The sequence below is a fragment of the Kogia breviceps genome, chromosome 19 (assembly GCF_026419965.1).
Source record: "Kogia breviceps isolate mKogBre1 chromosome 19, mKogBre1 haplotype 1, whole genome shotgun sequence".
Classification (NCBI taxonomy): Eukaryota; Metazoa; Chordata; class Mammalia; order Artiodactyla; family Physeteridae; genus Kogia; species Kogia breviceps.
In genome coordinates, this window is record NC_081328.1 from 38,931,670 (window position 1) to 38,941,300 (window position 9,631).

Sequence of the window (9,631 nt, forward strand, 5' to 3'; positions counted from 1 at the left end):
TAGCCCCTCCCCCAGGAGTGGAGTCTTCACCTGGACCAGGAGCAGCCAGCAGGGAGAAGTGGGGGGCTGCAGCCCGGCAGGCCCCATCGCCCCAGGGGCGCGGGACAGGCATGAGGCTTGATGAGAAGGGCAGCCCCAGCCTGCAGGCGGTATTGGCAGAACAGGGCCAGCCTGCTAAGGCCAGGGATTCTACTGAAGAAACAATCACACTGAGAAAAAAACCCCAGAACTTTATTGTTCCCTCCAAGGGATTAATGCCAGGAAACGAATGGTCCCCATGCCCCCCACCCCCTGGGGACAAACAGAACAGTGCAGGGTGAGGCATAGCCTCTCCAGTCCAGGTTGAACTTCCAACCCCTGAAGCCCCCTCACTCAAGCTAAAGTTGGTGATCCCGCCCTTGAGGAAACAGTGACCTGGGCCAGGGCCAGGACTCCAAAACTCCATAGCTTGGGGGAGTGAGTGAGTGAGTGAGTGAGTGAGTGAGTGAGTGAGTGTGTGTGTGTGTGTGTGTGTGAGAGTGTGTGTGTGTGTTGGGGGTGGGTGGTGGCGAGAAGGGGGGATCAGGACGGGGGGCCACCAGGGCTGGACAGGGTTCATCCTCTGGCCACCAGCCACTCTTAGAGGGGCTGAACCCCAGACCTGAGAGACCCCTTCCCAAGGTCAGACACAATGAAGGGTGGGACAGAGCTGTAGGCTTGGGGGTGTCCCAGGGCCCTGAAAGGGCTGCAGGATCAGGGGCTGCAGGGCCCCTGGCTGGAGTGTCTCAAATTGAAGCAGACCTGGGCACAAGGGCACACCAGGGATTAGATCAGAACCCGAGGTGAAGACATTCCAGGTTGAGGCCGAGGTCCAAAGCCAGACTACTTGTCAATGAGCCCGCCCTCCTTGAGCTTGAAGTAGAAGAACTTCTCCAGGGCGCTGGCGCAGCGGCAGTACTCGCTGTCCGGGGGGTTGTACTCGCGGCAGTTGGCGATGACCCGCTGCAGGTCAGCTACAAAGAGCTTCCGGGTCACATAGTAGCGGCTGCGCAGCCTCTCTGTCATGGTCTTCAGGTCTGGGCAGCAGGAGAGAAGTGCACGGTTTTCAGAGGCTGCACGGCCCAGGGAGCCGGAGCAGGTGTGGGAGGAAGGAGTTGGAACGGAGGGTCCTCACCGATGGGGAAGCGGATGACCTCGTAGTAGTCTGGGGCCTCTGACTTCTTCACGGGCTCCATGAAGGGCCAGGCACTAGGGTGGGACTGCAGAGGAGAGCCGGGCTGAGGCCAGGCCCACTGTGCCCCTGCCCAGCTCGAGAAAGCCACCCCCCACCCTGGGTTAGAAAGCCACAGCCATTGGCACAGGGACCCCCAGAAGGGAGCCTGGTCTCCCCACCTTGATCTGGGCCAGCAGGTTTTTGAGGGTCGTGTAGAGCTGGTCTGGGTCCTTCAGCTCCTTCCTGGGGCAAGAGAGGCCGAGTCTGAGGCTCCTGGGCCCTCTGCCTCCCCCTCCTTCCTCCCCTCCCTCCACACAACACTCACCCCTTCTCCTTCCCCAGCGGCTTCCAGCCTGTCTCTCCTGCAAAGTGGGGAGTGGGGAGAACACCCCTAAGAATACCTGTCCACATCCCAAGCAGTACACCCCCTCCCCAGCCAAGACCCCTGCTCACGAATGCCGGGGACGCTCTCCACAGGGATCTGCCTCACACCCTCCTTGAAGCAACTGAGCCCGGGGTAGACCTTTCGGATCTGTGCCTGTTTGCGCTCAATCAGCTTCTTGATGATCTGAGGAAAGGAAGGGTCTGAGGGGCCAACCCAGCTCCAGCAACCAGCCTCCCAGGTCACAGTCAGGCCCCCCTAATTTCCCCTAAGAGGCAGAGCAAGAACCAAGACCCTGGCCCATCCCACTTCACACGCGCACAGGCATGTACACGTGGTACACATCCACACGTGTTCCCCCTCAAGTGCACGTTCATGAAAGGCCCCATGGAGACGTGCGTGTGAGTGCACGCACGCACACGCACACACACCTCCTTCTGCTTCTTGATGATGTGGGACAGCTCCGTGTAGGGAATTCGGGGGTTCAGCTCACACTCCATCAGTGTCGCGCCCTCATAGTCCTTAATGTAGCCCAAGTAGCGGCTCTTGGGCACCTTGATGTCCTTGGAGAAGCCCTAGGGCGTGGAGAGTTACGACCAACCCATCAGCAAGCCTTTTCCAACCTGAATCTGTCCCTGGAATGTTTCCAGGCTGGCTACCCCCTGCCCCCAACTCACCCCCAGAAGCTCCCAGTTCTCCCAGCCTGCCCAGCTGCCCTAGAGAGCCCTATCCCTCCCTGGAGCAGCAGCGGGAGGGAGGGGTACAGGTGCGAAGGTCTCCCCCGCAGGTGTGGGATAGAACAGGGGAGACGAAGGGACTCCTACTCCATCCACACTGGGGACGAGACAGAGTGACCCCTGTCCCCAGGCAGTGGGCAAACGGGGTGAGGTGAGGGTCACCTGCTTTTTGAAGTAGCCAATGGCGTACTCGTCGGCGTAGGTGAGGAAGTAGAGAATGTTGTGTTTGATGTGATACTCCTTCAGGTGGTTCATCAGGTGAGTCCCATAGCCCTGCAGGGGAAGGGGGCAGGTCTTTTCAGGGGGGAGGGGGCAGGCCTGCCGTTAGAGAGGTCTCAGGAGGGCAGGGAGGGGAGGGCAGGGACAGGAGGGAGCAGACTGGAAAGGAGGTGGGAATAGCCAGGGGATCCAAGTCAGGTAGGAGGAAAGGCGACTGGCCGAGGAAGGGGAGTTTACGGGGAGAAAAGTGAAGGATGCTGGATTTCTAAGCGCTTACTCTGGAACAGGTGTGGTGCTTGGCTCTTTACAGAGTCATCCTCAGGTCAACCCATGAAACAGCTATCGTTACCTCCATTTTACAGAAAAAACCCTGAAACTCAGCTATGTTAGGAAATGTGTCCAAGTCAGGCAGCCAGCTATGGCAGGGAGGGCCTGCATCTAAACCCAACCAGGAAGCTGTGGTCCTCAGGTGGCTAGTTCCCAGTCCCTGGGCCTCAGAATTGGAGGAAAGGGGAGGGGGAATCACAAGGGCCCCACTCATCACAATATCTGAACCCCAAAGAGACTGTCTTCCACACACGTCAGGACCAAAGAGGCACCATGCAGATCTGGGTGTTATGTAAAACAGGACAACCACGGAATTCTCTGGCAGTCCAGTGGTCAGGACTCCAAACTTTCACTGCAGAGGGCGCAGGTTTGATCCTGGTGGGGGAACTAAAATCCTGCAAGCTGCACAGCGTAGCCAAAAATAAATAAATAAAGTGGCCGCACCATTTAAAAAAGTAAATAAATAAAAACAAAACAGGACACAGGACTTGCCCGGTGGTCCAGTGGCTAAGACTCCAACGCTCCCAATGCAGTGGGCCCGGGTTTGATCCCTGGCCAGGGAACTAGATCCCACATGCCGCAACTAAGAGTTCGCATGCCACGACGAAGATCCCGCGTGCTTCAACTAAGACCCAACACAGCCAAATAAACAATAAATAAATAAATATTTTTTAAAAAGAGTATTAAAAAAATAAATAAATAACTTTAAAAATAGGGCTTCCCTGATGGTGCAGTGGTTAAGAATCCACCTGCCAATGGAGGGGACACGGGTTCGAGCCCTGGTCTGGGAAGATCCCACATGCCATAGAGCAACTAAGCCCGTGTGCCACAACTGCTGAGCCCGCGCACAACTACTGAAGCCCACGCGCCTAGAGCCCGTGCTCCGCAATAAGGGAAGCCACCGCAATGAGAACCCCGCGCACCACAACGCAGAGTAGCCGCCGCTCACCGCAACCAGAGAAAGCCTGCACGCAGCAACAAAGACCCAACACAGCCAAAAATAAAATAAATAAAATACATTTACAAAAAATAAATAAATAACTAAATAAAACAGGACGACCAGGGACCCTACCAGTGGGCCTACTGCGACAATTAAAGGACAGAAACCAGGACTATCACCCAGCACAGGGTGCTGTTATAAAAGTTAACTCCCCAACGTATGTGAACATTCTTGTAATGAAAGAAATACAGGTCCGTTTAAAAGTGTTACTGTAAATCTGGAGAGTTCTCATCACAAACAAAAAGCATTTTTTTCCTACTCCTTTAATTTTGTAACTATATGAGATAAACGGATATTCACTAAACTTACTGTGGTCATCATTTCACGACGTATGTAAGTCAAATCATCAGGCTGTACACCTTAAACTTACACAGTCCTACATGTCAGTTATATCTCAATAAAACTAGAAGAAAACAAAATAAAAGTGTTACTGATTCTGGGGTGCCATATGTCAACAGGTGTTTCCTTAATCCAGTTATCAAAGTACAACTGCTACCTTGTGGGGGTGTAAAGCACTGTCTGGCCACGAAAAGAAGGTTGGGGCAGCTGTGTCACTATTGTGCTGCTCCGACCTCGTCCAGAGCAGAAGCAGGGGGTGGGATGGAGCTGGGACCAGGGGCATGGACTCACCTTGACCTGCTCGTTTGAGGTGACAGCGCAGAAAACAATCTCCGTGAAGCCCTGGGTGGGAAACATGCGGAAGCAGATCCCACCAATGACCCGCCCGTCCTTGATCAAGGCCAGAGTCTTGTGCTTCCTGAGGGGAGAGGGGTCAGGTCACAGGCCCTACCTGTCCCCCAAATGCTCCTCGGGAGCCCACAACAACCCCGGAGGCCTGAGCTGTACACAGTGCTGGGAACTAAGGAGCAAGTATCGCCCAGGGTTGGAGGAAAAGGCCTGGGGAGCAGTGGGGAGGCCAAGGAGGAGGTGCCTGGGTGTGGTGGCCTCGGGTTGGGCTCTCCTGGGGACATACGGGTCAAAGACGAGGCGGGCGATGTACTCCTTGGGCATGCGTGGCAGCTGGTGGGAGAAGACGTTCTGCAGCCCTACGAGCCACAGCAACACCCGCCGGTTGGCCTTGGGTGTGAGCGAGTTGCCGATGACGTGGAACTCGATGATGCCGCGGCGCTCCTCCAGGCGGGCAGTCTCATCCCGGGCGGCATTAGCCGACAGCAAGCTCGTCTGGGCACCAGAGGAGGGGTGTTGAGCTGGGGTCTCAGGTGGTGAGCCACCACCCCACCCCCAGCACAACTGGTCCATAAGCTGGGCTGCCCACCTCAGGCCCGAGCATGGCCGCAGGATCCGTGATGGTGAGCATGACCTCATTGACGAGCTCCATGGGGATGTCGCCCATCACACGGAGCCGTTTGGCATCCTCCAGGGTCAGGTTCTCTGGGAGCTTCCTCTTCTCGCCTGCTGAGGAAGCTGGCAAAGTTTCCCAGGAACAGCAAGAGAGGCTGGGGGAGGGGTGAATGAGGGGTAGAGGTGAGGGGTCAAGCACCCACCTGGCATGGGCTCAGCCCCTCCGGAATCCAGGCTCAAGGAGCTGTTGCTGCCCCCAGCCATGGTGGGACTGAAGATGGGGGCGCTGGGAACAACCGCAGCGCTGACTGTAGCTGAGATAGAGATGAAAAAATCGGGGGATGGAGGTTGAGGGTACTGGTGTGTCCCTCTAAGGGACCCGGGCTTTCCCACCCCCAGCTGAGCCCTCCTGTACTTCCCCACTGCTGCCAATCGCAGCCCCTCCTCCACTGCGGGGCTGAGCTCAGCCAGGAGGGCCAAGCAGAAAGCCTACTGTGTGTGGCACATACCCGGCCGGGGCACCAGCTGGGTTCCCTCCGAGGGTGGCATGGTGAAGCCCGACTCCCAGATTGGAGAGTTTGCCCCGTAGATCTCCTCCTCCAGCATAGACAGGAATCTGGGGGGAGGGCAGAGTCTGTCCCACAGCTCTGTCCTCCAACCAAGGGAGAAGCCTGGGCCAGACACGGGAAGGCCTGGAGGTTGCCCTCAGGGAACTGGGAGACAGAGACAGCCTCTGCCTTCAGACAAGGAAGAGGCACAGCTCCCCGTCTTCCGGGAGCCCCTCGTTGAAGGTAGGAAGACAGGATGATCCAGAACAGAGACTAGAAGCCCAGTATGCCACGGTGAACAGCATAGGGAGACAGGGTCTGAACCGAAGCCATCCTGTGCTGTGTGCCAGGAGGGGCACCCACTCACCCTGGGCCTCAGTATCAAAATGTGATTCCACCCTCTCCTGCCACCTCTTACTGCCACCTGGTGGCAAGAGGAGCACATGAGGGCCTGCATTAGTTGGGAAAGGCTACTTGAACCGGGTGGCTGTAAGCCAGGTTTAAAATGAAAAGATGGTGTGGCAGAACAAAGAAAAATCTTACAGAAAGGGCTAGGACAGGGGTGGAAAGCAGTTTCACCTCAAGCTTAAGCTCTTGGAGTGCTGTGGTGAGAAGGATTCTGAGCTGCGTCCACGCCCCATGGGAAACAGTTAGTCATGTCTACGAGGGGCGTGGGCAGTGTTAGCACTCGGGCCATGTACCTGTCATCTCCAGACTAGTACATGAAAAGGCAAAGAGCTAGCAAATTATATCTGGGCCTTGGGAAAGTCTCCCAGGTAGAGGCCCAGATCCCAGAAGGTTCATGGAGTGAGAGGAAGGACCAATCCAGGAAGCCCTCCTGGAAAAAAGGGGACCACAGGGAGAATGTGAACGTGGTGCAAGGTCCCAACGGGCCAGAATAAGCCTTACTTGGGGAAGTGGGTGAGAATGAGGGTCCTCTTCTCGGGCACCAGCTTGTCCTTCTCCACCCGGAACTTCTCCAGCAGCTGTCGCCGGGTAACGGTGAAGATGGAGCGGAGAAGGCTCCGCCCAAAGACGTGAGTGGTCTCGTACCGCGGAAGGCTATCGCAGCTCTGGGGAACGTGGCAGTAACAGAGCCATCTGCAGAGCAGATGAGGAGCAGGGAGGTGGTAAATGAAAAGCCCAGGCTGGGCCTACAAGCCTCCCCCATGCTGTCCCCGGCTGGACCTACCTGGTATAATTGACCTTGTAGGTAGCCACGTCCTCGGCCTGAGACCTCTGCCGAAATTGGGCAGGCGTCTCAAGCTTCCAGTAGTTAAGGCAGAGCAGGAACATCTTCGAGAGCTCGAACATTGTCTGCCGCTCCCGGGGAGCCAGATGACTAAACTTGTACTGCACAAAGTTCAGCACACCCTGAGAAGGGGGGGTAGGTAGGGGACAAAACGGGAGGAGGTGTGAGCAGCCAGCAGGGCCTTCTTATTCAAAAGTAGGTGCTCCCTGAGGGCAGGGGGCTCTCTGGGGCTTTTGCTCTGGAGCGGTCTGTGAGGAGAAATTATACCCCGTCCCACCTCCATGCCCACCCTGAGGTTAGCCCAAAGCATCCTCCTTTCTCTGAACCTCTCCCGTTCTCAGCTGGCGGGGGGAATGGATAACACAGTCTCCCCACTCCTCCAAGATGCCCCCAATCCTCTAACCACCTGCCTCATCCCACCTGCTCAATATTAGGCTTCTCAAATGGGGGGCTCCCCAGGGACCCCTCCACCACGGGCCGAGTCATCTGCAGGATGCATTTCCGCAGGAGCTGGAAGAAGAAGAGGGAGGAGTAGAGGTCAGCAGAATACAGAGCTGCAGACCCCCCAGCCTCCCTCCTTTGCCCACGCACACTCATTTGGAAGAAGCTCACCTTGAAGAGGTAGAAATAGACCTGCTTGGTGTCCGTATCCTCCTCCTTGTGAACAGACATGAACAGATTCTCCACATCCACCACCATCCCCAAGAGCCGGTTAATCTCATCCTCTGACACATTCTCCAGGTGGGACACGTGGTCGGCTGTAAGGATAAATGGCAGTTGGGAAAAAGAAACAGAAAAAATCAACAGGGCTTCCTGCTTGTCTTGTCTCTTCTGGCTGGCAGATTTCCTTTCTCCTCCCTCGGGGCATACACACTCCCAGACCAATTCCTCCTTAGGAGGTATCTTCGGTCATTCAGAGATGAAACTATGTGGCACTTAAGTCATCCTGTCCAAGTAAGACCCAGCACCTCCACCCCCCGACCCCCAGCTCCAAGGGCACTACCTGCCTTACCCAAGGGGTGCTCACAGCTGCGGCACAGCTCGCTCAGGTTGGCAGCTGGCTGCTGCAGGTCCATGCGGGGTGCAGTGGGGGGCTTGGGGTTTTTCCAGCCATTACACTTGCACGTTTCATTGGCCTGGAGGCAGAAGAATCAGTCAGTAATACTGTAACCCGGGGTGAGAAGCCGTTCCCCAGCCAGAGTTTTGCCCCCATTCCCACCCAAGCCCTAGGATGCCCCAAACCCCGCCCCCTCTCACCCCAGGCCCCGCCCCCACCTTGCAAGCCGAGAAGACCCCTAGCTTCTCAAGCTTCTTGGCGCGCGGCAGCCCCCGGACTTGCGCCTTCCTCTGGCTGGCGCGCTGCTGCTGGCTCAGGCCAGGTCGAGCCGGATCACCCCCGCTCCCGGTACCCCCACTTCCTACCCCGGGCCCCCCAGTCCCTGTGCTCCCGGCTGGGGCTGTAGCTGGGGCTGGGGCTGATGCCGGAGTGGGAGCCGGAGTCGGGGCCGAAGCCGGGCTGAGGGTAGGAGTCGGAGTTGGGGCTGGGGCTGGGGACTGAAGGGGACGGGGCTGCGCGGCCGGGGCCGGGGTCGAGGCCTGGGAAGGTTCCGTCATGGCCTCCCCGCAGCGGAGCGCGGCGCAGCGCGGCGCGGCGCTCCCAGCCCTAGGGCCGCATGGGCAACCGGCGTTCACTGCGCAGGCGTCCCTGTCCCGGAGCATGATGGGAATTGTAGTCTTTCACCGTCGCTCCCTTTGCCTCCAGGTTCCAGGCTTTTCTGTCCTGTCTCTTGATGTCGGACAGACAAGTGAGGCCCGAGCGAGCACCCCAGATTGACTCCTCCTCACTTGTAACCTCTATTGAAGGCTTCCAAGATAGTAAAGATTGCTGCCCTCTTGGGACAAGAAGTACCCTGGAACACAGGCTTCTGTTTGGGGAATCACCCACCTCCCAAGCCCAATGGTGAAAATGCAGGCCTGGGGCCTGGAGTCGAGTTGGCTTCTTGCGCATCTCCCTTCTGCCCCCACCCTGGTCCTATACCACACATCTCGGGACACAGAGCTGCACCTAGTGTGGCGATTAAATAGCAACAGTTCTATTTCTTGACCTGTTAAGTGGTTACACCGGTGTGTTCTCTTAGCGCACTTTTCTCTGCGTACGTTATACTTCAACAAAAAGAGTTTATCTTATAAGCAGTGAGCGCCACAGTAATGGCCGTGGTCAGGTAAAAGGCTCCCAAGGTGGAGATGGGGTAGAGGCAGAGGAGGAGCTCCCTGAGGAGCTGGTGGTTCAAGTGGATGGCGGATGCCTGAAGGTGACCGGCCAGCGGCAACTGGAGGGCTGTGACCCGGATGGGAGCGGCTTCCGCGTGGCGCAGAAGGTGCACCAGCAAATGTCATTACCACCGGACCTGGATCCTGCCGCCATGACCTGCTGCCTGACCCCGCTCTGGCCAGCTGTGCATCCGTGGCCAGTGCCGGGTGCTGCCTTCCCCTGAAGCCCAAACAGGACCCGCCTCGAGACTCAGGAGCCGTGCCTCTAAGAAGGGTTCCAAACTAGCCTGACCCAGTAAACCACCACCGTAGTGAGAAACACAACAGTTTCAGAGTCTGTGGTCGTTTCCTAGGGCTGGGCTCGGAGGGGGAGGTAGAACAAAGGTAGAGGGAGGCCGGGT

The 9,631-nt window shown here is 57.2% G+C and overlaps 2 protein-coding genes across 3 annotated transcripts; one reads left to right on the forward strand and one right to left on the reverse strand.

Moving 5' to 3' along the window:
* Positions 1-210: 210 nt before the first annotated feature.
* KAT2A (lysine acetyltransferase 2A) lies at positions 211-8,766 on the reverse strand. 2 transcript variants are annotated; one of them, XM_059048215.2, is made up of 18 exons: positions 8,235-8,766; positions 7,972-8,095; positions 7,572-7,717; positions 7,380-7,469; positions 6,900-7,081; positions 6,617-6,808; positions 5,669-5,775; positions 5,363-5,473; positions 5,134-5,273; positions 4,831-5,039; positions 4,488-4,614; positions 2,474-2,584; positions 2,006-2,149; positions 1,646-1,760; positions 1,518-1,554; positions 1,372-1,435; positions 1,154-1,238; positions 211-1,055 (listed from the first exon to the last, which is right to left on the reverse strand). In XM_059048215.2, exons 1-18 carry the CDS (start codon positions 8,676-8,678, stop codon positions 862-864), a joined length of 2,622 nt encoding a protein of 873 aa, XP_058904198.2. In that variant the 5' UTR covers positions 8,679-8,766; the 3' UTR covers positions 211-861. The 2 variants fall into 2 exon arrangements, with proteins under 2 accessions (XP_058904198.2, XP_058904199.1); XM_059048216.2 differs by having other exon boundaries at positions 5,134-5,270; positions 8,235-8,647.
* HSPB9 (heat shock protein family B (small) member 9) lies at positions 8,750-9,521 on the forward strand. The gene is given in 3 exon segments (XM_067020466.1): positions 8,750-8,764; positions 9,182-9,403; positions 9,405-9,521. Coding segments are annotated over 3 exon segments (354 nt in total).
* Positions 9,522-9,631: the final 110 nt, after the last annotated feature.

Excerpts from the sequence above, each read along its gene's own strand:
- KAT2A (XM_059048215.2), bottom strand. The coding sequence starts at position 8,678 with ATGCTCCGGGACAGGGACGCCTGCGCAGTGAACGCCGGTTGCCCATGC. Across the intron at positions 6,809-6,899 it reads TACAAGGTCAATTATACCAG|ATGGCTCTGTTACTGCCACG; the intron begins GTAGGTCCAGCC and ends TCTGCTCTGCAG. Across the intron at positions 2,150-2,473 it reads TTGGCTACTTCAAAAAGCAG|GGCTTCTCCAAGGACATCAA; the intron begins GTGACCCTCACC and ends TCCACGCCCTAG.